Source organism: Schizosaccharomyces japonicus, assembly GCF_000149845.2.
Source record: "Schizosaccharomyces japonicus yFS275 unplaced genomic scaffold supercont5.1, whole genome shotgun sequence".
Lineage (NCBI taxonomy): Eukaryota > Fungi > Ascomycota > Schizosaccharomycetes > Schizosaccharomycetales > Schizosaccharomycetaceae > Schizosaccharomyces > Schizosaccharomyces japonicus.
Window position 1 is genome coordinate 1,537,849 of NW_011627860.1, and position 23,591 is coordinate 1,561,439.

General features: G+C 43.1%; 10 protein-coding genes and 1 non-coding gene across 11 annotated transcripts; 6 read left to right on the plus strand and 5 right to left on the minus strand.

Annotated features, from left to right (window-relative positions):
* Positions 1-1,416: 1,416 nt before the first annotated feature.
* On the minus strand, positions 1,417-1,490 carry SJAG_16027. The gene has a single exon. It is a non-coding gene; the product is annotated as a tRNA-Arg (tRNA).
* Positions 1,491-1,507: 17 nt separating this feature from the next.
* Positions 1,508-3,092, minus strand: SJAG_02821 (18S rRNA dimethylase). The gene is made up of 2 exons (XM_002173975.2): positions 2,804-3,092; positions 1,508-2,613 (listed from the first exon to the last, which is right to left on the minus strand). The coding sequence occupies exons 1-2, from the start codon at positions 2,936-2,938 to the stop codon at positions 1,825-1,827; spliced, it is 924 nt and encodes a 307-aa protein (XP_002174011.1). The 5' UTR covers positions 2,939-3,092; the 3' UTR covers positions 1,508-1,824.
* Positions 3,093-3,192: 100 nt separating this feature from the next.
* Positions 3,193-6,450, minus strand: SJAG_02822 (DNA helicase I). Its single transcript, XM_002173976.2, has 2 exons — positions 4,086-6,450; positions 3,193-4,045 (listed from the first exon to the last, which is right to left on the minus strand). Exons 1-2 carry the CDS (start codon positions 5,890-5,892, stop codon positions 3,231-3,233), a joined length of 2,622 nt encoding a protein of 873 aa, XP_002174012.1. The 5' UTR covers positions 5,893-6,450; the 3' UTR covers positions 3,193-3,230.
* Positions 6,298-7,937, plus strand: SJAG_02823 (seven transmembrane receptor-like protein). Its single transcript, XM_002173977.2, has 3 exons — positions 6,298-6,462; positions 6,504-6,582; positions 6,646-7,937. Exons 1-3 carry the CDS (start codon positions 6,394-6,396, stop codon positions 7,884-7,886), a joined length of 1,389 nt encoding a protein of 462 aa, XP_002174013.1. The 5' UTR covers positions 6,298-6,393; the 3' UTR covers positions 7,887-7,937.
* Positions 7,938-8,343: 406 nt separating this feature from the next.
* Positions 8,344-9,487, plus strand: SJAG_02824 (ADP-ribosylation factor). Its single transcript, XM_002173978.2, has 2 exons — positions 8,344-8,482; positions 8,536-9,487. The coding sequence occupies exons 1-2, from the start codon at positions 8,432-8,434 to the stop codon at positions 9,025-9,027; spliced, it is 543 nt and encodes a 180-aa protein (XP_002174014.1). The 5' UTR covers positions 8,344-8,431; the 3' UTR covers positions 9,028-9,487.
* A 91-nt stretch (positions 9,488-9,578) lies between these two features.
* Positions 9,579-12,036, plus strand: SJAG_02825 (hsp78-like protein; the record flags this gene model as incomplete). Its single annotated transcript, XM_002173979.2, has 2 exons — positions 9,579-10,367; positions 10,409-12,036. The coding sequence occupies exons 1-2, from the start codon at positions 9,629-9,631 to the stop codon at positions 12,034-12,036; spliced, it is 2,367 nt and encodes a 788-aa protein (XP_002174015.2). The 5' UTR covers positions 9,579-9,628.
* A 328-nt stretch (positions 12,037-12,364) lies between these two features.
* SJAG_02827 (ER oxidoreductin Ero1a) lies at positions 12,365-14,658 on the plus strand. Its single transcript, XM_002173980.2, has one exon. The coding sequence runs from the start codon at positions 12,766-12,768 to the stop codon at positions 14,152-14,154; it is 1,389 nt and encodes a 462-aa protein (XP_002174016.1). The 5' UTR covers positions 12,365-12,765; the 3' UTR covers positions 14,155-14,658.
* Positions 14,659-15,369: 711 nt separating this feature from the next.
* On the plus strand, positions 15,370-16,404 carry SJAG_02828 (DNA repair endonuclease Swi10; the record flags this gene model as incomplete). The annotated part of the gene is made up of 5 exons (XM_002173981.2): positions 15,370-15,513; positions 15,558-15,575; positions 15,637-15,660; positions 15,785-15,846; positions 15,888-16,404. 5 exons carry the CDS (start codon positions 15,370-15,372, stop codon positions 16,402-16,404), a joined length of 765 nt encoding a protein of 254 aa, XP_002174017.2.
* A 213-nt stretch (positions 16,405-16,617) lies between these two features.
* SJAG_02829 (RNA-binding protein) lies at positions 16,618-18,689 on the minus strand (the record flags this gene model as incomplete). Its single annotated transcript, XM_002173982.2, has 2 exons — positions 16,618-17,060; positions 17,135-18,689. 2 exons carry the CDS (start codon positions 18,687-18,689, stop codon positions 16,618-16,620), a joined length of 1,998 nt encoding a protein of 665 aa, XP_002174018.2.
* Positions 18,690-18,952: 263 nt separating this feature from the next.
* On the plus strand, positions 18,953-21,608 carry SJAG_02830 (WD repeat/BOP1NT protein). Its single transcript, XM_002173983.2, has one exon. The coding sequence runs from the start codon at positions 19,007-19,009 to the stop codon at positions 21,257-21,259; it is 2,253 nt and encodes a 750-aa protein (XP_002174019.1). The 5' UTR covers positions 18,953-19,006; the 3' UTR covers positions 21,260-21,608.
* On the minus strand, positions 21,494-23,505 carry SJAG_02831 (paxillin-like protein Pxl1). Its single transcript, XM_002173984.2, has 2 exons — positions 22,981-23,505; positions 21,494-22,938 (listed from the first exon to the last, which is right to left on the minus strand). Exons 1-2 carry the CDS (start codon positions 23,007-23,009, stop codon positions 21,873-21,875), a joined length of 1,095 nt encoding a protein of 364 aa, XP_002174020.2. The 5' UTR covers positions 23,010-23,505; the 3' UTR covers positions 21,494-21,872.
* Between the last annotated feature and the right edge of the window lie 86 nt (positions 23,506-23,591).

Below are 23,591 nucleotides of genomic sequence, written 5' to 3' on the forward strand. Positions count from 1 at the left end.
TTAAAATCCAGACACTCTGATCGGAAGTGATCGGAAAAACCAACATACGATGCTACGCGTGTGAAGGAATGCAGAGGAGAAGAAACAGAAGAAGGAGAGCAGTGTCGTTGTTTTAACTGTCGGCGAAGCTAACCTTAAAATTAAGCGAGGTCACTTTGTGCATGACGTTAGCTTCGTTATTTAAAAGTCGTTTAACGGAAATTAGAAAGCAGCCTGCAGTCGTTGGACGATAAATTGTCGCTTGTAGTTTGTACCCCTGTTACCGCCTTTCAACTCAGTTATCTCCTAGGCGCAGTATTCATGCGCGACATTTTTGTGGCTTTTTAATTGGATTAAGGTTCACTCTGTGAAGTCAATGTCATATGGAATGTGCAAAAGTGTATAAATTGTAATTCCGTGTTTGGAACCTAGCCGCCTTCTTTGTACAAAATGAGTGCGTTAAAATGAGTATCTACGGATGTTTACTGTTTGTCGTTGTTGTTGGATAATGTACGGAAGTGTAGTTAGTTGGTAGGGGAGAGAATCGAATTAGTGTTTGTCGGAATGCTAGCAAAGAGGGTTAGTGTGATATGCATTGCCAACGGACTGAAACTATCTCGGTGATATGGACTCCGCAATAAGAAGGTGTTTTCGTTGTGGTCTAGGTTACTCGTAATGAGTAGCGAGAAATTCGCCAAAAGCTGCGATAGTTTAGGGAGGCATTTGTTATGGATTATGGCTGATAGTTGAAAGTGCGTCTTTGCTTATGAACTACGTGAGTGGCATGAGCTAGAAACAGCGTCCCTTCAATTGTTTGGTGAGGTGATACGAAAAGCAATTTATTTCTGGGTGACTATAATGAACTCGGAATAGTTTTAGTCTTAGGGTTATGTTATACGAAAATTATCGCCCGTTCTACCAATACATATTCGTATGAACGAAACCGCAGGTACAAACCGGAATTGTATATGCTAAAAATTATATGTTTCAATAAATAAAGAAATAAATCAGAATCATCCTTGAAAACCGTGTAAAGTTATTTTTTTTTTTTTTTTTTTTTTTTTTTGGTTTCTTAAATAAGAAATCAAGGTGTGTAAAATAGTAGGAAAATTCTTTGCCGATTTAAATCTATAAAGAAGCTAACTTGTTCACTAAGGTTAGGCAACGGACAATTGTATATTGCGTACAATGTGCATGAAACTTTAATTAGGATAGCAATTATTTTATTACGGGTCAGTAGAAATAAAAGATGATAGAATAAAAAAAAGATATATATATATATATATATAAAGAACATTTAAGCTTATTCACGAAAAAGTGTCAGCTTCCTATGAAAACGGTCTAAACATCGGTTAATTCACTCTTTAAAATACGGATCAGACACCAATAACAAGCACATCTCTGAAAGTCACCGCCACTAGGTGCACCAAAAAGAACAGCTCCCGGCGGGACTCGAACCCACAATCCCATGATTAGAAGTCATATGCCCTAGCCGATTAGGCCACGGGAGCTCTTGATTTACTAGTAATTCACAATATTATATAGCCTATTATTATTGAACAAGGCCTAACAAAAGCGTACATAAACGAACATAACGAATCCAAACCCGAAACTAAACCACATATAAATACTATACGTACACGTTTAAAAGCGTCACCCATTCTATCCTAAACCCAAATACCGACAGATTGTGCCGCTTGTGAATCAAAAAAGTGCAAAAAATGTACAACGAAAAGACAAAAAAACACCAGTCCCAAACAAGAGAAAACAAGAAATAGCCGCTCTGAGAAATAACCATAGGATAATTCCCGTATTATCTCTCCTCCTTGTCGTGGTTTGGTCCACTTAAGCAAAATGAATACCCACCTGATGAAATGCGTGAAGTAAAGTAAGGAACTCTTCTTGTCCACACTTCGAAGCACGAACTTCGCGAAGCGTCGTTTGGTCGAGTGCCTTGTCAACGAGTCCACGAATATCAAACCCGTCCTCAATCATCTGTTCGTGCTGTGAACACCAAGTGCGATAATTCGATTCCATCATTTCGAGTACAGATCCGGTTTTGAAACATGCATTGATGGTTTTATTTTTACGCAAAAATACAATTCTCAACAATCCATCCCATTCGTCAAAGTCAATAGGAGGAGGCGGGATTTTAGGCTCGATTCGAACGACACTGGATTCAACTTGAGGAGGAGGACGAAAGTTGTTTTTGCCAACCTTCATAATGTGCTTGACATGTGCCCACATTTGAACATTGGCAGAAAGACGGCAATATAACGGATCACCGGGCTTGGCGACAAGTCGCAAGGCAAACTCACGCTGGAACATAAGTACAGCGAGACGGGGAGCAGGGCGATGCTTAAGCAGCTTGAACACCAGAGGTGAGGAAATTTGGTAAGGAGTGTTCGAAATACAGACATCAAAGTAAGGAAGCTCTGTCTTAATGACATCTCCCAACAAAATGTTCAGCTTCTTTTCTTGTGGAGTACCTTGTACACGTTTTGTCAACTCTGCTGCCATACGGGGATCCATTTCAACAGCAGTAACCTTTTTAACCTTTTCCAAGATACGAACAGTCAAGTTACCAGTACCGGGACCAACTTCAAGAACGGTATCGGATTGTTTTAAATCAGACTAAAGAGGGTTAACATCACCTTTATCGAATAGAAATCATTGAAAGGAGGCAATCCATTATGGACGTTTCAGAGAGAGAGAGTCAACGGAGTAAGGATTTAAAACTCAGGGAGTTGAGTGTATACCATGAAACAAGCACACAATCCCCATTACTTCATCTGGCAAACTCTCTAACAGCTGTATATCATACCTTATCAACAATTCCTTGAGCAACCAGAGGATTCTTCAAAATGTGTTGACCAAAATCCTTGTTGAATTTGAACACGGTGTTCCGTGAGGCAGCATCTTTAGCGGCAGTATTTTGCTTAACGCGTACTTTTCCCATGTTGAAAAGACGACAAAGGTGAGCGGCAACGTTCGGGACAAGAAACGCAGCCGATATGTGTGGAGGCAAAGCTTGTGCGACTTGCGAAACTCAACACCAAAAATGATACTTGGTGGAGCAGAATGAATCAAAACTGTAAATGCTAGTAATGGGCAATGGTAACCTTGGGAGGAAGAAAAGAAAAGAAAGTTTATGTTAGAAGTCAATGCAAAGCTCGTAGATTATTCCCAACAATAATTAAGATTTCTATGATATGGGGTATAAGTGGCAATTAGCTTTATTTTGAACTCTATTAATTAAACAATTCCTCAATTAATGCCATCGATCTCTTTAACCGTTCGTTAGCTGAAACAATGTAGTTCTGCCATGGTCCCGTGGTTTTTCCAAAAAATAAATCCCATACTGGATATTCTTTGAAGTTAACAAAAAAATTTCCTCCATCAGGAATGGGTTCATGCGTGAAGCTGTTCTCGCGAATTTGCCAGTCTAAGAATACGGGCTCCAAGTCTTTAACTTCATCATTCTTTTCTTTTACAAGACCACCAGCGTACCGTGCAAGCCCTTTAAGAAGAGCGTAGTACTTCGTCAACATTGGATTAAGGATAAGATTCTTCTTTGCTCGGGTCAAGGCAACATAGAGGATATTAATCTCCTCCTGTAGAAAACGTGAATAAGGTATCCGTGTATACGAAATGCTATCAAACTTCGGTCGAAAATCATCGCCCAATTGAACATTTTCCCATTCCAGACCCTTGGCTTGATGAGCAGTAGTAAGAATTACACCATTATTATCGTCATCGCTCGATGTATTCAAACGTTGTTCACAGCACTCAAGCTTGTTGACAAATTCATCACTAAATAGTTCTTCTGCCAAATCATAAACGAGTGATAACTCGGGGTCTTCTTCAGCAGACTTTTTAATGTGAGTCTCAAATGCGTTCCAAGTCGGAAACTCTCGAAGTTTTGGGTACGTCGGACGTCGGCCATGAGCCAGATCAGCACCACTCCTTAGTAGTTGGAACGCCTTTTTCTTCATTGACCCGAGGATAACAATAGGAATGTTTTTTGGTAAAGCCACGGCAAGCCGCAAGGAATGCAGAATGAGTTCTAAAAAGTGTTAGTTAAAAAAACCTTATCGTATACATACCTTTATTCGTACGAAAGATTATAGTATGTGGAATAAAACGTTGTCTTTCATTGTTGGGATCCATATTTATTCCAGCGTAAGCCATACGATATACCGTATCTTGTTGTGCACCACACAGTTTTACACGTTCACCTTTGAGTGAAAGCACGAAGTTAGCCATTGCAGCAACACTGTTTCCGAAACGAAAGCTTTTTGTTAAGTACAACTGTTTGGTTGAAGGATACAACGTTTCATTGAAAGCGCAAGCATCTGCTCCACGAAATCCGTATATGCATTGGTGAGCATCACCTACAATAACGATGCGAGCATGCTTTTGGCGATATATAACATCAACCATACAACGTGTGAAATCTTGTGCCTCATCGAATAGTATGTAATCGTATTTGGTCAAAACGTTTGGTATATCGTATAAATGCATGAGTTTCATGTACGCATCTGGTATCAAAGGCGCTTGCATGTTATTGAAGTTTGTAATCATTGCCCATAGCTGTGCGGTGTACATGAGCATCTGCTTTTTTGACAGCTGTGTCGCATCTAAGCTGCGCTTACTTATGTGCTGATAGCCCAATTGGGTATCGGTAGAGTGCATGTAATGATTTAAAGTGTACATAATATGTGAGGCAACCAATGTGGCCGTTGGACGCTCCCCGCTGTCGCTTTTTGCTTTTTTTGGAAACAGAGCGTGCAAAGATAGTAACTCAGCAATCGTTGAATTTGATAGCCTTCGTTCTAATTTGCTGGCAGGTAAATTAATATTTGCAAGAATGGCACCGTACGCAAGTCCATGCATGGTTGAGCACTTGACATTATGCGGGAATCGCGATTCTGCCTCCTCTTTTGCAGCCTTATTGAATGCCACATAAAGAAGTTTATCATTCGGCCGTTTTTTCGCAAATTCATACAATGCTCTTGTTTTTCCTGTTCCTGCAAAGGCCTTGACCTTCAATATTTCTCCGGCGTTAAGCTCACAATTCACAATGTCCTGTTGTTCTTGTGTAAGACCGACGCTGAAATCCTTGAACGTTATATTCTCAATTGAGGTGATAACTTCTGAAACCCTTGTCATTGTGGACACAAGTGTCTGTGTTAATGGTTCGCGAAAATGTTCACAATCAGTGCTTACGATGGTAAGCATCGCTTGGAAATAGTACATGAACTCAATAGAAGTAGTGGAACAAACATCATAGAAAAAATTAAAATAGTACCAAATCTGGTCTTCAAACAACATCCCGATAAGGATAGCCTGGAGAAAGAGAACCGTAGCATTCGAAGCATGCAATGATTTAAATGCTTCAACTGCAGCAGGAGAGAAAAAAGAAACTAGTTGCTTCTGAACAGAAGTCAACCACTCATCATTAACGTCCGGAATCTGGAAGAAACTAACTTTTCCTTTTCCTTTTTGAGTAACTCTCGACGTGAGATAATTTAAAGCTGTAGCAATATCCTGAACTTTAAGAGGATTAGGTTCCAATCCACAGAGTGCTTTTAATTCATCGGCTTTACTATAGTATTCACGTTCTATTTGATTGTTCGTGAATTGTGTGCTCAGAACAAAACCGCTAGCAGAACTCTCCGGCGAACTGCTATTAGTGAGCGCCTCCTTAGCTAACTTCTTTTGTCTATTGACAATCTGAAACGCCTTTCGTTTCCAGAATAGCGTACTAGTCTTCTGTAGCGCAGACTCGTATTGCGGAAAGACGACAAGCAGGTTGCTAATGTCCGGCACTGAGAGAAAGCGGCAAATAAGTGCAACTACTTCAACAGGAAGCCGATCAAGACCATTCTTATGACTTCCATAGACGGTCATGAAAGTAGTAAAATTAACTTTGACACCGAACCTAAAATCGTGTTGAGAGAAATTGACTAAGTGCTTAATGAATACCAAAAGTAAGCACGTAGTGGTCTGCAATGACAGTCGAAATGCGAACGAAAACTATGATTGTATCGTGTATATTGAACCGACTGGTGATATTCGCTCGGAATTAACAGTTTATGACAGAAATAAGCGATTTGTAACCGGTGTATACAAAATCGAGTTCATAAAAATGTTCCTGTGCTTTAGGGATATTGTTTAAGCGCTTGTTTTAGAAAAAACGGTAGAATTGCTGGGAAGTACGAGTTGTCGCGTCTCTTGGATGATGGTTGCAGAGGGGAGTAAAAACAAAATTATTGGTAGATTATACTTCAAAAATAGATACTAGTAGCCGTAGACACTTACTAAAGAATAACATTCATTGTTTTCCAGTTTTGTGATAGTTTTCATCCGAACATAGCTTGCTTCTTCTTCACCCCATATTTATGAAACATTATGAAAGTGAAGCCTCTCACTGTTTTTTCAGCACTTTCCGCTCTTTCACTTGCTCATGCTGCTTCATTGGTGTGTTTAATATCAATTATTATTGCCTCTAACGCTTGTAGACCTCGAAACATCCCAAAGCTTGTAATCCCATTTACTCAAAACGCGAAGCTGGGGGCACGAAACCGCCAACGATTCAGTGTATGTAACGTTTAGAGATACCTATAAATCACTGATCGCTAACAAGTGTTTTCTCGTATACAGTCAATTGGACCGAGTCTGTCAAGGAGGATAATTCCGTTCACGTAGTGTTCTATGATTGGCGAGAACAAAGCTTGCTTGGACTCGAAAGAGAGGATGGAAGTATCGCTTACGTTTGTGATGAAGATGCAGTAGAGAAGGATCAGCTATGTTCTCGGAATCAACTGGGTGACTTTTTGTGGAACAATACAAATGCCAGAACTCTCAAGCAGTTCAACGTCACAAAAGAAGAAGACTACGCTTCTGCCATTTATGAAGTACCAAGTACTGGCTATTACTGTGCCTTGTCTCGCTCACACAAGGAGGAAGAGGACTACGCTGCTACTGTTTCTTGGAACAATCCTTATGGAAGACTGGACGCCTCGCAATTTCCTCGATACCCCACATCATGTGGCCTTACTATAGCTTACAGTGTCATCCTTACCATGTGGATGTTCTACCAGTTTCAATACCGAAGCAATATGCTCCCTGTCCAGCATACTATCCGTTGGCTCCTGATCTTTTGTATTGTGGATCAAGCAATCAACTCTTGGGTATTTGACGCCCAAAACCGCACGGGAACAACGTTCGCGATTCACTTTGGCCAGTTTGTAATGTCTATACTATTTGCTTTACGCATGGTGATTGATCTTGGCATTCTCTTTTCAATTAGTCTCGGGTTTACGAGACAACTTATTCTGTACTTGGAGCAGATTCGTGCCAAGTATGCGATGCAGTTCTCCGTACTCTTTCCCGTACTGTTTATGACTCGGTTCTGTGCTCTCGTCACCCAACCATACAAACTCAACTTCTTCTACGTAATTCTTCTTGCAGTACAAAGTGGTGTTGTTTTGTATTTGCTTTATGAGATGTTTGTTCTTCTCGGAATTCGTATCCAAAGATCCCTTGAGCAGCGCAAGTTTGCAGTTCGTCAGAACTATCGTATTGTCCGCGGTTTGGTCATACTCTTGGCATTCTTTTTTGCATTCCTCTTCATTGTAAACGTAAGCATTGGAGTCCAATCTCGCGACAAAGTTGCCAACAAATTCTGGAAGGTACAATGGTTTTACGTCGATGGGTGGCTTGACGTTTTGCACCTATTCATAATTATAACAATCAGCTTCCTTTGGAAGCCGTCCCCAAAGAACCAACAGCTAGACTATCTCGACATGGACACAGGCTTTGCTCTGCCCTCTGACATGGAAGAAGAGCTTGATCTCTTTGATGAATCAGAAACTCAAGACGAGCAGAATAGTGAAATTTAAGTAATACACATACATGTAATGCACTCAATATATTCAGAAATTACTTCCATGTATACAATTATGTTGATGATGTATATGCCCAATGCTGCTGCTGGAATTTCAGTAGAGATACGGCGAGAAGGAAACAGCGAATCAACTGGATACAATTCTATCAACACATAGAGTACATTATTCCTGTCTACAAACTCTTCATTCTCAAATTCGCAACTTTTGCACCTCGTAAGCGAGGGCCAACATTCCTCACGCTCACAAAAGACCTTCGTTTGAAGCTAGAAAGGCATATATTTCTATAAAAATTCCACTTGTTTGTGTCGGAAAAGTCGTCTCTGTTCACTAAAACAAGTCTTACATTTACTGCGTTGCTAAAATTGCCTTCTGAGGCATGAGAATTGTCGTTTGTTTCCAAAAGACTAGTGGTGTTGCTTACACCGCTGGCCACCTAGCAACCTGCTTTAACCTCTCCCACCGCCAAACCTGTTTTCTCCCTTAACCAAAACCACAACCTCTCATCGCGAGCCTTTGGTGACCACGTATAACTTCACAAAATGGGATTGAGTATTAGCAAGCTGTTCCAAAGCCTTTTCGGCAAGAAGGAGGTACGTTTATGAAAGCTTTCCACTGGATAATTCTAACTAACGTGTTTGTTTAGATGCGTATCCTTATGGTTGGTCTGGATGCCGCCGGTAAAACCACTATTCTTTACAAGTTGAAGCTCGGTGAGATCGTCACGACTATTCCCACTATTGGTTTCAATGTCGAGACCGTCGAATACCGCAACATTTCCTTCACAGTCTGGGATGTCGGTGGACAAGACAAGATCCGTCCTCTGTGGAGACATTACTACCAAAACACCCAAGGTATCATCTTCGTTGTTGACTCTAACGATCGTGAACGTATTTCCGAGGCCCGTGAGGAACTTCAACGTATGTTGAACGAGGATGAACTCCGTGATGCCCTTCTGTTGATCTTTGCCAACAAGCAAGATCTTCCCAACGCCATGAACGCCGCCGAGATCACTGACAAGCTCGGACTCCACTCCCTTCGTCACCGTCAATGGTATATCCAAGCCACTTGTGCTACTAGCGGTGATGGTCTTTACGAAGGTTTGGAATGGCTGTCTACGAATCTCAAGAACAACTAAGCATTTGGCTTTTGCTGCTCAGCAGTTTAAACAATTCGGTATCCCTAACATTCCGCTCTTTCAGATGCTCGTCGCGAGAAGCAACGTGTAGCGCTGTATCGTGCCACCACACCTTCCTCCAGTGCTGCTGTTTTTTCCTTTGGCTGGCAGGCATGCAGTGCACTCCCTCGTCAATTCAGTATAGTGACTTTATGTGTAATAAGCTACATGGCGATCGCTAGAAATCATCAGCGGGGGATCTGCGTCTTGGAACGGCTGAGGCGCGATAGGTCGCCTGGGACACATGCTCAGGGACGTCAGACACGTGCATAACCTCTGCGGGGTATCTTTATTCATTAGTGCAACACAACTATGTCTCCTTAGAATACTACGCAATACGCTATATATGTTTTAATAAGAAATAACGATGGGTTATCGTAAATAGTGGGATGCACTTCAGCCCGTTGTAGCTACGTTACCGTGGTGCACGGAGATCGTTCTCGATGTTTCCAGATGACGTCGCACCCGGCGATTCCCGCGTATACATAAGAGCGCGTCTGCCCGTACAAACACTCCTTTTCCCAATCTCAATTTTGAATCTAATACTTAGAATCCTCATTTCATGAGTAGTTTACAAAGAATTCATGCTCTCAATGCACGAAGGCTGTCTTTGCGGAATTTGACGCGTCCCTTGGCCGGCAATTTCGCGTCGAACAGCCTTTTTAAAAACCAGCGATCGTTTGTTTCACTTCCCAAGCTAAGTCTACAGCCAAAGACGATTCAATGGAGCACAAAATTTCGTTCGTTGCAGACAGAAATGCGCCAATTGCGTTTTTACTCGTCTGCGAAACCCAACGGGGGTAACTTTCGAATGGATTTAGGCGGTGGACCTAAACCGGGCGATGCTCTGAAGCAGTATGGTACTGATTTGACAGAATTGGCTCGTCAAGGAAAGCTTGATCCGGTTATTGGGCGTGAGGAAGAAATTCAACGCACAATTCAAATTTTGTCGCGTCGTACCAAAAACAATCCGGCCCTCGTTGGTCCTGCCGGTGTGGGTAAGACGGCCATTATGGAAGGTCTTGCGTCTCGTATCGTTCGAGGAGAGGTGCCGGAGTCAATGAAGGACAAACGAGTAATTGTGCTTGATTTAGGCTCTCTCATTTCAGGTGCCAAGTTTCGTGGTGACTTCGAGGAGCGATTGAAGGGTGTCTTGAGCGATCTGGAAGCTGCTGAAGGAAAGGTTATTCTGTTTGTCGATGAAATGCATTTGCTGCTGGGCTTCGGTAAGGCAGAGGGATCTATTGATGCGTCGAACCTCTTAAAACCAGCACTCGCGCGCGGAACATTACAATGTTGTGGTGCGACAACACTGGACGAATACCGAAAGTATATGAAAAAGATGCTGCTCTTGCACGTCGTTTCCAAGCAGTACTCGTTTCAGAACCTACAGTTGCTGATACGATTTCTATTCTCCGCGGACTGAAGGAGCGTTACGAAGTGCATCATGGTGTTCGTATTACGGACGATGCCATCGTAACGGCCGCTACCTATAGTTCACGCTACATCACAGATCGTTACTTGCCCGATAAGGCCATTGACTTGATTGATGAGGCGTGCTCTTCGCTGCGTCTGCAGCAAGAGTCGAAGCCAGATGCGTTGCGTCGGCTCGACCGCCAAATTATGACTATTCATATTGAACTCGAGTCTCTCCGAAAGGAGACCGATACGACTTCTGTGGAGCGTCGTGAAAAGCTTGAACAAAAGTTGCAACAGCTGCAGTCGGAGGCCGCAGAATTGACAACCGTGTGGGAAGAAGAGCGTAAAAAGCTTGAACAAATTAAGGCTGCTAAAAGCGAGTTGGAACAGGCTCGCATTGAACTGGAACGTGTACAACGCGAAGGAAACTATGCACGTGCTTCCGAGCTTCAGTATGCCGTTATTCCAGAGCTTGAACACAAGCTTCCCAAAGAGCAGGAAGCACTTGAATCAGAAAAGCCTTCGTTAGTGCATGATGCTGTTACCAGTGATGATATTGCCGTGGTTGTTTCACGTGCTACTGGCATTCCGACAACGAATCTGATGCGTGGTGAGCGTGATCGTTTGGTGAATATGGAGGCCACCATTGGTAAGAAAATTATTGGTCAAGACGAAGCACTCAAGGCCATCGCAGATGCCGTCCGTCTCTCCCGTGCTGGTTTACAGAACAGCAACCGTCCTTTAGCTTCGTTTCTATTCCTTGGTCCCACTGGTGTTGGTAAAACTGCACTCACAAAGGCCCTCGCAGAATTCCTTTTCGATACTGAGAAGGCTATGATTCGTTTTGACATGTCAGAGTTCCAAGAAAAGCACACAATCTCTCGTCTCATCGGAAGTCCCCCGGGTTACGTGGGTTACGAGGAGTCTGGCGAGCTGACTGAAGCTGTTCGCCGTAAGCCTTATGCCGTCCTGTTGTTCGATGAGTTTGAAAAGGCCCATCATGATATTGCAAACTTGCTGCTCCAAGTATTGGACGAAGGTTTCTTGACTGATGCTCAAGGCCGCAAGGTGGATTTCCGTTCTACGCTCATTGTTATGACATCCAACTTGGGTAGTGAAGTCTTGGTTGCTGATCCCAGCACCACTGTTACACCGAGCTCTCGCGCAGCTGTTATGGAAATTGTGCAACAGAGTTACCCACCCGAATTCCTCAACCGTATCGATGACTTGATTATTTTCAACAAGTTATCAAAGAAAAATCTTCGTGATATTGTTGATGTGCGCTTGCAAGAAGTTCAGCAGCGTTTGGATGACCGCAAAATTACTCTCCACGTTACTGAGGCTGCTAAGGAATGGCTTGCCGACAACGGTTACTCTCCTGCATATGGCGCACGTCCTCTGAATCGTCTTGTCCAGAAACGTATTTTGAACGACCTTGCAATGAAGTTAATTCAAGGCCAGGTTCGTTCTGGTGAAACGGTAGACATCGACAAGGAAAACGATGATCTTGTTGTAAGGGAGAATCACACTGCTAATAAACCGAAGCAGTAGTATGTGAAAGTATTTGCTTATGGCAGACTACGCCAAAAGTGGTCAATTGGATAACATGAAACATACTCCGTTTGACGGATCTTTTTTGATAATCTCCGTTTGTTTCTGTATTTGTTTCAAGTTTGATTCGTTGTTTCCTCTAACGTTCCTTTTCCTTTAATGACCCTTAGTGATGATAAATTTTGTAACTATGAATAACAACAACTATCTAATGAATTCGTTGCATTTTTATTTCAGTCGTAAGGTATGTCTTAGAGTTAAATCATTGCTAGTAATTCTTTTAAGAATTGCCTATTTTCTCGTAGCGTATTCTTCCCAGCTTCTTCTATGTTTACGACGCGACGCGTATTTCATTTCGGTAACTGATTTTTGGGGTCGCATTTTGGCGAAATTGCCCGGTAAAGGCGACTCGAAGCGTTCGCTGACGAACGCTTTCGAGACGGTTCCATAACCTGAGTAGCGCAGCCTTGGTGAAACTCAGGCGAAAAGCCTGACTAAGCTTGGCCGCCATCGCCACGGATACTCCCCCTGTATTTAACCACCTCGGCCAACTATTCAGATCACATTTCACTCTCCACTGTCCGCCACACTCGCCCCCACTTCTGTCACACGTAAACACCGAGCTCAGCTGGCGAACCGACACACAACCAAACTCATTTTGGCGGCGTTAGACGTGCAAACAGGAACTTGTGATATATATCAGCCTTAATTGTTGGTTTGTTAGGCAATATGAAAGTTTCTCAGCTGTTCACCTCACTCTCTAATGCATTTTTATTGCTGAGTGCTCCAATTGCGGACACGGAATTGAATCAACAGCAGGTATATCAAATGAATACGCGTGTTCGGACCTTAATTCCCGTCCTGACGGAGCGTAGCGACTATTTCTCTCATTATAAGATCAATTTGTATGATGAAGATTGCCCTCTGTGGGACAATAATAATGCTATGTGCTCCAATCGCGGTTGTGCCGTCGATACACTGAACGAAACGGAGATTCCAGAGGTTTGGCGCACACTCAGCGCGTTGGCTCCCTCTTCACAGTCAAATTCGACGGCGTGTATGTGGAAGCCCGATTCTCGGATGGATTACTGCTACTGGGACGATGAGGATGACGGGACAAACAGCCATTGTGTGTATGTATCGCTTGTAAAGAACCCAGAACGTTTTACCGGATATGCTGGTGAGCATTCCAATTTAATCTGGAAGAGTATTTATGAGCAGAATTGCTTCCCAGCAAGTGAGACAAAAGACGATGCGGAAGCATCAACCGAGATTGGCACTTTGGACGTGAACTCCATGGATCCTTTCGCCGTTAAAAGCGTCGAGGAAGCTGCGGAAATGCCCGGAGCATGTTTGGAAAAGCGTATGTTTAACCGTCTTATCTCGGGTTTTCACGCCAGTATATCGACACATGTGTGTCAGGAATACTTCAACGCTGAAACGCAACGTTGGGAATCTAATCTCGACTTTTGGATGGCGAAAGTTGGTTATTTTCCAGAGCGTGTTGAAAACATTTTTTTCAATTACGCTGTTCTCCATCAGGCTCTTGTCCGACTTTCTCACTTAATTCACGAATCTCCTAACAACACCTTCCTCTCTTTCTGCCCGGCGAATGCCGCACTTGACGAAAATACACGTCTTGCATTCGACCAGCTTACTGGAATTGTGGCTCAGGATCCTCACGTTGTTTCTTTCGAGCAATTATTCAGCGATGACTCTTCTCGTCGCGTGAAGGAAGAATTCAGAAACCGCTTCCGCAACATCTCCCGCATTATGAATTGCGTTGGTTGCGACAAGTGCCGCCTGTGGGGTAAAGTCCAAACCGCTGGTTACGGTACGGCATTGAAGCTGTTACTGGAGCCTGAAACGAAGCTGTCGGATCTCCGTCCGGCTGAGGTTGTTGCCTTGGTGAATACGTTTGGCCGTATCTCTCGATCCGTCGACTCCGTGTTCTCGTTTACCATTCAGAAGAAGACGAATGATATTTTGGCCTACTTGGATTCTTTCCTGTCGTATCTCCCCATGCCTTTAAGTTCTCTTCTCCACGCATCCCTTCCTCTCCTCCGCCTCCCGATCCGTTGGACAATCTTTTTTCTTAACCTTGTTCGTACCTTTTAATTGGAGTCTCTTCATAGGCGCGTTCGTTACTCTGAAATGAGATCCTGAGTTTGGAGTTAACAGATTCAAAAAGGCATAAAAAAACCACAAAAGAAGAAAACCTCGAACAATTGCATCACACTTAACCCGTTCATACGGATGCTAACTGTATGGGGGAGGAAGGTAGTGTGAGGCATTGCTGGTTCTTCTTGAAAGAATGCGGAGTGACATACTTTCTTTCTCGTATTTGGTATTCGTTATTATTGCCAGCAATCCTGTTCATCCTCGTGATGATTCTGCATTTCCCTCCTTTTAAATACCAAACAGACATCTGTGGTTTTCATCCATACCACTTCCTACCTACCTGCTTTCATCTTCCCGGTTCACAAAAATCTTTTTGACTTGGACATTGCTTTATGAGCATCAAAACTGTCCATTCACTTTCTTTATGTAGTTTTATTTTTATGTATACAAACCAATGTAATATTTTACCCTCTGTTACGACAATGATACTTTAAGGTTCACATGAATGCTGCTGCTATAACACTGTGCCAACGAGTTGGTAGGTCATTCATTTGGTTTCACTAGATTTACTTGAAAATTTAAGAAGGAAGTAGCTGAATTATTTTCGCTGCTTTTCCGCATTTCCTATTATTAATTATTCTTGTCAACCCTTCAACTAACCTAGGTTATATCTATACGTAACCTAGGTCCTTCTGGTCGTAACACTGGTTCACATAATTTGTGACTGCTTTTCTTGCTATATAAACACTGTGAAAATCCTGCTGAATACCATCGGTGCACAGTTGTGCATCGTCTTCTCTCCTATCTTTAGGTATGTATCTATTTTTCCCTACAGGAGCATTGGTACACGAAGATGACAGAAATTGGTCCGTGTTACTGAGTCGGATTAAGACCCCGGCACACGAAGAGAAAACCATTTTTATAACTGAGTTACCAGCTTTTGATCTTTTTAAGGTTCTTATTACTAACTAACAGTGTGTGTATGATAATATTTTGTAATAAAAACTATAGAAATAAAAGTGCTTTGACTTAGATTTTTCTTGAGGTTTTGGGATTGTGTTTGTTCGTTGTGTTGTGTTTGTATGCTGTTTCTGTATCGGTGAGTTTTGAGTTCTGTCTTCTATGTTGAGGGTTTTCGTTCAGGCCTGTCGAGGTACTTTAAATTACAAAAGGCGAAGTCGTTGATTTTACCACTAGGAACATTCGTAGACCATGTCCGACTTCGAAGATGAAGAGTTCGAGAAATTGGCAGTTGCTGCTGTTGAACAAGCAGAACGTGAGGCTGCCCCAAAACAGTTTGTCCCAAAATTGGTCTCTAAATCAGTGAATCACAATGTTTTGGTTTCATTTCGTCAAGTAGGAAGTCTCTTGGTATGAATGATTAGTTAACATTTTGGTAGAAAGGAAATCCGCTTCTGGTATGAGTTGATGTCTATGAATAAAACAACATTGGTTCACTAACCATTATGTGTCAAACAGCCGCATTTAAGGAATGTTCCATGGGTACGTAGGATCAAAACTTTAAACAGACGTAGAGTCCAATGCGGCTCTAGGGAAAGAGCATAAAGATATCACATACTTTTCAGTCTGTTCATGTTCTGAGTTTTGAATTTTAACATGGTATTAGGAATACTCTGAGATAGTTCCTGACTTTGTGATGGGTGCTAAAACATGTGCCTTGTTTCTGAGGTTTGTACATCGTTACTAAGAACTTTTTCGCTGACGGAAAGCTTGAAATATCATCATGTCCATCCCGAATATATTTACAGTCGAATTGGCAAACTTGGAAAGGCTTACGAGCTTCGCATTCTACTCGCCGTAGTAGATGTGGAAAACCATCGTGAGTCTATTCAAGAACTCGTGAAAACAAGCGTTGTCAACCGGTACACGTTAATATTGGCTTGGTCATCTGCTGAAGCAGCTCGTTATATTGAAACATACAAGGCTTTTGAATTCGCAGCGCCAACTAACATCATGGAACGGCCTTCAACGGACTATCTTGAGCGTGTGCAGAACACATTTACAAGCATCCGGGGAATTAACAAGAGTGATTGCTTAAGTCTGATCGCCCACTTTGGTTCTATGAAACGGGCATTAACGGCAACTCAGGAAGAACTTGAACAGATTGACGGTTTCGGTCCAACAAAAGTTCGTCGATTCTTGGAGGCGACTCATCAACCTTTCCGTTCGCAAAAAGTCGTAAAGGCAGTGAAGCAGACAGGCCATGGGCAACAAAAGAAAAGTTGAGCAATGACTTTATGAATGAAATTTCGCTCTTTCTGCCTCACATTCCATTCGCGCTTCCTATCTCTCACGTCCCAAGCAAAACTATTTTTTATACAAAACTATGTAACCCTATAATAAGATCTCAAACCATTCCAAAAAAAATGCTTAAAAACGATTCTGCTTTCCCGCAGGAGTCCTTTCATCGATCCACTGTTTCGTGCACCACATAAGTTATTAATGCTTACGTTGACGACGCTTCATACGCTTTTGTTGAATGATACGAGCAACCTTTGCTCGTTTTTCATGTTCAGCACGTTCAGCTTCACTTAGTTCACTAGCACGTTTGCGTTTAAGATCAGCGGAAGCATCGGCTTCCTTCTGTTTGGCATCGGCAGCCTTCTTGCGGAGAGACTCAACTTTTTGTGCACGGTTTTTCACAATCCGGATGTTTTCGATAGCAAATTCAACCTGTAAGCGACGCTTCTTGTCAGGAAAATCGATGATTGGAAGTTCGGGAAGAGGCATACGATGTTCACGAGCCCATTCTTTTTCCGCCTCAACAATGCTGTGAACGGTGACCTCTCTTCCATTCAACCAACGAAGAGCCATAAGTGCATATTTATGGGCCGAATACTGAAGGAAACCGAAACCCTTGGACCGTCCTGCACCGTTGTTCTCTGTTTGCACCTTCGCTTGCTTAAGAGCACCTCCATGTTTGCGAGAAGCAGCTGGCATAGGGATTTAGACATACCATCACGTTCCAATTCCTCTTGAGTAAGAGGTTGACGAACACCCTGTTTTACCTCTTCAAGGAAACCACGGACAGCCTGACGACCAAGCATTCCAAGAATCTTAACGTTAATGTGACGAGAAAGATTTCGAATAGATAAACGCGTCAGTGAAACATGAAGAGTGGGGTTGCGTTCCAACAGTTTTTTCCGGGTACGAAGTGACTCCTGACGCAGCGTACGATCCGTTTCGGAAAGCATATTATACAGAGGATGATTAGCAGTAATCCGACCTTCATTAATAAGATACAGATTACGCTTGTCTACACCCTTTCCTTGCAACAACTGACGTTTTTTCTTGCCTTCCTCATTAATACGAGAGGCCTCGTCTTGTGTGACGGCCGGCGTAATGAGCAGTAGTCTACCATCGAGAGTAAATTTGGCAATGTTGTTGTCTGGATCAAGAAATTCTTCACTGGCAAGCACAGATGGAAGATGATGCTTCTCAGCAGCCTTAGCTTCAGGCTCAGGCAACTGTTGAGCCAGTTCAAGACAAGCTTCATAGTCATTTTGATAGCGAAATTTAACAAAACCACGACCTTGTGAGAGACCCGTTGCATAGTCTTTGACGATCTTAGCATATTCGAGGGGACCAAATTGACGGAAGTGTTGATACAAAGCTTGTTCGGTAGTCTCGAACAAGAGATTACGAATGAAGATGGTACTTTCAGGCTTGCCAGAATCTTCTTCTTCTTCAGAAGCAGAATTTTCTGATTCGTCTGCTTCAGCATCCTCCTTGTCTTTTTCCAAGTTTTTCTCTGAGTCCTCTGCCTCAGAAGCCTCAAGGTCAGAACCCGAATCCGAGTTGTGAACTAATACTTCCTCATCAACCTCACTCTCGTTTTCTTCCTGCTCTTCGCTCTCATCTTCGTCGGCGGATTCTTCCTCTGACTCGTCCTCAGATTCTTCGGAGTCGTTAGACTCACCCTTTTCCGTCTTTTTCTGTTCAAACTCATCTTTACTGACGGCCCAATCAACGGCGACAACACGGCCGTCAATTTCAGTAGCATTTAAAGTATCCATTGCCTTCTGGGCACTTGCCCGGTCTTTCATCCAGACGAAAGCAAAACCGCACATACGTCCTCCACCCTTCGTTGGCACCTTAATCTCACGAACCTTTCCAAACTTCGCAAAATAGGGTTCTAAGTGCTTGGGCTTTTTGACTGACCAAGGCAGATTCCGAACAATTAAGCGCGGACGTGTGTCTTTGCGAACTTGCTCCGGCTTTTTTGGTTTATCTGAGGTCTCACCGTTACGTTTCCGAGGAGCAGCAAACTCCATTCGAAGAATACGGCCATCCAGCTTTTTGTTTTTTAACTCCTCCAGGGCCCGGACTGCATCTTCATGAAGACTGAATGTCACAAATCCAAAACCTTTGCTTTGTCCTGTTTCCTTGTCTGTGACGACAACGGCATGTTTTACAGGAGCAGCGTTGGAAAAGAAATCCGTCAAGTCATTGCTCGTCGTAGAAAACGTTAAATTCCGCACAAATAGCGAACTCGGAGTCTTCTCAGTCATTTTGTGACGCGGTGGAATTATATAGACGAGACGTCTTTCGTTCAACAGATAGACACGTTGGGAGACTGCTCGTTTGACTCTACCGCTTTTCGTCTCACAAACAAGTTCATTTTGGTGGTGTAAATAGCCGCGGAATATCCATGGCCCTTCCAATTTTTAAAAAGTATTTGATTGGATCGCTTAAGTTTGCGTGCTTGTTAAGGTCACACGTGCTAAATAAAATTTCCGTGGAAATCCCGCTGGTAAATTTACCACCTCCGCGGCAGGATTAAGGTTTCGAACGAGCAAGCGTATGCAAGACTCTGCCATCCTCCACCATGAAGGAGATTCAGCAGCAGCGGAAACGGAAAAGTGAGAAGCTTTTGGACGCCGTCTCAGGTGCTCAGAATGAGAAGGAGAATGGATCTTCTTTCATATCGGACTTAAAAAAACATCCAGTAGATGAAAAGGAGAATGATCAAAAAATTAACGAAGACGAGGACGAGGACGAGGTAGAGGAAGAAGAAGAAGGTGAAACTTCTGAGGACTCTTTTGCTGGTTTTGAATCTGAAGAGGAATCTTTGCCCGAACTTTCACCCGATGTTTCTGAGGACGAAAGTGACATTGAAGAGATTGACGCTGGTTATTCCTCAGACTCTTCTACGGAGGACGGTCCTGCTCGTTTATACGAGTCTCCAAATGAGCCTGGCTTGTACATTAATTATGACATTGACGGTAAGAGAATTACTCGTCCTGCTACTCCAGCTGCTTTGGATTCCCTGATTGCATCTATGGACAAGGGAAGTGGTTGGACAGGTATCGTGGATACTGCTACTGGTCAGCCAGTCAATTTGACGGATGATGAAATGAAGTTGCTTAAGCGTCTTGCAAAGACTGAGATCCCTGAAGAGGGTTTCAACGTTTATGAAGATGCTGTCGACTTCTTCACTCACAACGTTCAACAAACCCCAGTCAGCAGTGCTCCTGAGCCCAAGAGTCGTTTTGCTCCTTCAAAACATGAACGCAAACGTATTCTTCAGTTGGCCTATGCTATAAAGAAGGGACGTATTCTTACCGCCGCCCAGCGTGAAGAGCTTGAGCGTAAGGAAAGCGAACGTTCTTTCGTTGCGGATAAGGATCTTTGGGCTGATGATAGTGCTGTTAATGAGATGGCTAACCATCCCATGTATGCCCCCGCACCTCGTCTTCCTCCTCCTACTCACGATGAGAGTTACAATCCTCCTGAAGAGTATCTTCCTACTCCCGAGGAAGCCAAAGCCTATGAGGAGGCTGATCCTGAGGACCGCCCTAAAAATTACTTGCCTCGCAAGCATAACGCTCTTCGTTTAGTCCCTGCGTACAAGGAGCTTCTGAAGGAACGCTTTGAGCGTTGTCTTGATTTGTATCTCGCCCCTCGTGTACGCCGCAAAAAGTTGAACATTGATCCTGAGTCTCTTATTCCCAAACTCCCTCTTCCATCAGAGCTTCGGCCCTTCCCTACTCGTTGTACGAACGCTTTTGTCGGGCACAAGGGTCGTGTTCGTTCTCTTGATGCCCATCGTGAGGGCTTATGGCTTGCTAGCGGTGGTGATGACGGAGTTGTCCGTGTTTGGGAAATCCTTACTGGCCGTTGCGTTTGGTCTATGTCCTTACGTAACTTCAATAACGGTGAGACATCTGAAAACGACGATGATGAGGATTCCACTGATGAACAAAGTATCATTCATGCCGTCGCATGGTCTCCTAACACTGCTACACCTATCCTTGCTGTCGCCGCTGATACCAAGTTGTACCTGATTACACCTCCCATATTCAACCCCGAACTGGTTGAGAATGCAAAGAATGCCGTGTCACAGGACTTTTCTGAGTCGGCTTGTGTGTGGAAGCATTGTCCCAAGTCGCTCACCACCGTTTTGAGTGGTGCCGTTTTGCATGCCGTTGTTACTACACAATTTACTATCAAGGCACTCTCTTGGCATCGTCGTGGTGACTATGTTGCTACAAGCTCTTCTGTTTCTTCAAATCGCGCCGTCATTATACATCAGTTGTCGAGGGGAGCTAGTCAATCGCCTTTCTCGAAAGCGCGTGGAAGTATACAACAAGTCTCGTTTCATCCTACTCAACCTTACCTTTTGGTAGCTACTCAACGTTATGTTCGTATCTATAACCTTGCAAAGCAAGAGTTAGTGAAAACGTTAATTACGGGTGTAAAGTGGATTTCTAGTATTGACGTCCATCCTAGTGGTGATCACGTATTACTTGGTTCTTACGACCGTCGTTTGTGCTGGTTTGATCTTGATTTATCGAACAAGCCTTATAAAACGGTGCGTTATCACGATCGGGCTATTCGTGATGTTTCATACCATCCTACGCTTCCTCTCTTCTGCTCGGCCTCTGATGATGGTAATGTTCAGGTGTTCCACGGACGGGTTTATAATGATTTGATGGCCAATCCACTTATCGTTCCGCTCAAAATTCTTGGCAAACACAAGGTAGTGAATAGTGTCGGTGTCCTTGATGCGTGCTGGCATCCTCAAGAGGCATGGCTTTTCAGCTGTGGTGCCAATGGTGAAATTCGCATGTGGACTTAAGTCGAGGATGGCCGTTGAATATCTCAAAAAGGAATCATTCACAAATACTAAAAAAACGGACAAATGATTTCCAACTCGAATACTGTGCAATCATTTTTTCGTCAAAATCACAGCACAGCATCAGCTTTCTTTCCTGTCTTTTACCACTTTAACCCTTATGCGGGATACGAATGTCCTACATGAGTTGCGGCGGTATCATACAAATTATTTTAGTTGATATTTACTTTACAAATAGGGATATATGGTTACTGAGGTTTTGTTACAATTCATTTGATTATTGAAAGTTTTATATAATTTTTTTTTGGTTGTCTGAGATTGTTGAACGTACAAACAAAAAAGTACGAATGGCATATGCGACATTGCAAAAATAGTCGTCAAATATTGAGCGTTAAGTGTGTAATTGGAACCGTGAAAGGAAAACGTAGACCGAGGAGAAACCTAAATGGGAACAAAATGAAAAGGCATATATAAAAGGTAGATAGAAGGTGAGCGTAAACGAACTTCATGTAACATTAACCAGGAGTATGGTTGCACTTTCAATGTGCTTTTTATGAGCAAGTAGCAGAATGCTAAATACCAGGAGTTTGAGTATACAAAAAAATGAACGAGAAACTTACTTTAAGTGAAATTTGACAGAAATTGCTTTGCAGTTACGGCAAATAGGTGTATCTTCTATAATAAAGAACCCTTGTTTACCCAAAAGATTTCCACAGGCACCACAAGCCCAGCAAGAATCGTGGTACTCGCCGTCCATAGCACGAATGCCGATACCGAGAATGGGCTTTCGACACTTTTCGCACTTGACTGCGTACTTGCTGTCATAGCAATTCTGGCACCAGTACAGGTCATCACGGTATAAGCAAGGCGTGTTACTTTGAAACACTTCAGAACACCCAGCACAGAAATGATGATTCTCGTGAAACCAGTCACCATTAATGTGTACTGCACGATCTTCAATGGGAGTTTGGCAGTATTTACAGCGAGGACTGAACTGCTCATGGTAGTCTAAATGACAATAAAACTGGCCCTCACGAAAGAAGAAGCCAACATGCTCTAAACATTGTGAGCATGTGGCACACTGAAAGCATTCTGGATGCATTTTTTGGTTAGCAGCGGTGATGATGCGACCAGCGCGAAGAGGTTGTCCACAGCCGTAACAGAGTTTTTGGGAACTTGAACGATGAAGGAGAGAAGGGGTCGTTGAACGAATGCTAGGTTCGTACAAGGAGGAGCATCGCTGAGCGTAATTGTTAAGGTTTACGGGGGTATGCGACGAGATTTTGGTGGAATGCAAATGATTGGAATGTGCAGGAGCAACGGGAAGACTGGGAAGCGAATGAACATCGTTGGCGTGCTCAAAGGTAGACTGGTCGAAAGTATTGGAAGAAGGAAGAGGAGTGGGTAACTGGGGACGATGAACCGTTACGGCTTGTCGTGCCGAAGGAAGAGGACGAGAGCCATGCGGAGTCGACAGTGAAGGCCTGCTCGATAGATGTGAGGGAGGATCAGCAACTACATTTATAGATGGCACTTTGGCGACTGGAACTACATTCTCGTCCAAAGAATTGAATGAAACAGGAGTTCGTTCAGCCAGCGTTTCTGGTGGAGATGCAGGAGCTGGCGTGATGGGTTTTTTCATATGAGGATGCAGCTCACGAGGTCCTGTGAGTCTCCGAACTCTTCTCATGTTAGTTAAAACACGTTCAAAGGAAGCCACTTACCTAGGAAAACTTAATCCCGAATGCTCCATGTATCGCAATATGCAAGTTTCAAGTTGGTACCGTGGTGGTAGATGACAATGTTTTGTGTAGGTTGGCTGGGCAACGTTACGGCGAATTAAATGCCTATTAGATCGAAGTTGAGAAACTGTCTAAAACAGCACGGATGGGCATACTGTTCCAGGAACGCACGAATTAAGCACAAAACAAGAACGATAAGTTAAATTTAAGCAATTCACGAAGGAGCTTGACGTTTGCGCTGATGAAGTAAGCAGCCGACAAGATGGCGCTTTTTTAAACTTAGGCCGGCTCAAGTAGCTCAAAGAAATGAATTTAAGTAGACTTTTCATCTTCAATGTTTAAGAGTATCTCTAGTATAAACATTATTCTTAAAAATCCAGAACGCCTGTAACATCCTAAGTAGAAAATTAGCTATTAAACCTTGTTTAGAGTAATTAATTCATTTAAAAATCCATCGCATCGTTCACGAGTAAAACATGTTCTGAGTAAATTGAGAATTGATGAGTGGTTCTGGGTAAGTTAAAGAAAGGCGTCTCCGTTTATGTACTGTTTCTTTTAGAACTTCGTCATGAAGGCGTCACGCGTTGCGACAA

What these genes read in the sequence shown, in the direction of transcription:
- SJAG_02821 (XM_002173975.2), bottom strand. Translation starts at nt 2,938, where the DNA reads ATGGGAAAAGTACGCGTTAAGCAAAATACTGCCGCTAAAGATGCTGCC. An exon ending in CTCAAGGAATTGTTGATAAG is followed by an intron (nt 2,614 to 2,803) that starts GTATGATATACA and finishes AACCCTCTTTAG; the next exon opens with TCTGATTTAAAACAATCCGA.
- SJAG_02822 (XM_002173976.2), bottom strand. Translation starts at nt 5,892, where the DNA reads ATGACCGTCTATGGAAGTCATAAGAATGGTCTTGATCGGCTTCCTGTT. An exon ending in AATCTTTCGTACGAATAAAG is followed by an intron (nt 4,046 to 4,085) that starts GTATGTATACGA and finishes AACACTTTTTAG; the next exon opens with AACTCATTCTGCATTCCTTG.
- SJAG_02823 (XM_002173977.2), top strand. Translation starts at nt 6,394, where the DNA reads ATGAAAGTGAAGCCTCTCACTGTTTTTTCAGCACTTTCCGCTCTTTCA. An exon ending in TTGCTCATGCTGCTTCATTG is followed by an intron (nt 6,463 to 6,503) that starts GTGTGTTTAATA and finishes TAACGCTTGTAG; the next exon opens with ACCTCGAAACATCCCAAAGC. An exon ending in GAAACCGCCAACGATTCAGT is followed by an intron (nt 6,583 to 6,645) that starts GTATGTAACGTT and finishes TCTCGTATACAG; the next exon opens with TCAATTGGACCGAGTCTGTC.
- SJAG_02824 (XM_002173978.2), top strand. Translation starts at nt 8,432, where the DNA reads ATGGGATTGAGTATTAGCAAGCTGTTCCAAAGCCTTTTCGGCAAGAAG. An exon ending in GCCTTTTCGGCAAGAAGGAG is followed by an intron (nt 8,483 to 8,535) that starts GTACGTTTATGA and finishes GTGTTTGTTTAG; the next exon opens with ATGCGTATCCTTATGGTTGG.
- SJAG_02827 (XM_002173980.2), top strand. Translation starts at nt 12,766, where the DNA reads ATGAAAGTTTCTCAGCTGTTCACCTCACTCTCTAATGCATTTTTATTG.
- SJAG_02830 (XM_002173983.2), top strand. Translation starts at nt 19,007, where the DNA reads ATGAAGGAGATTCAGCAGCAGCGGAAACGGAAAAGTGAGAAGCTTTTG.
- SJAG_02831 (XM_002173984.2), bottom strand. Translation starts at nt 23,009, where the DNA reads ATGGAGCATTCGGGATTAAGTTTTCCTAG. An exon ending in TCGGGATTAAGTTTTCCTAG is followed by an intron (nt 22,939 to 22,980) that starts GTAAGTGGCTTC and finishes TAACATGAGAAG; the next exon opens with AGTTCGGAGACTCACAGGAC.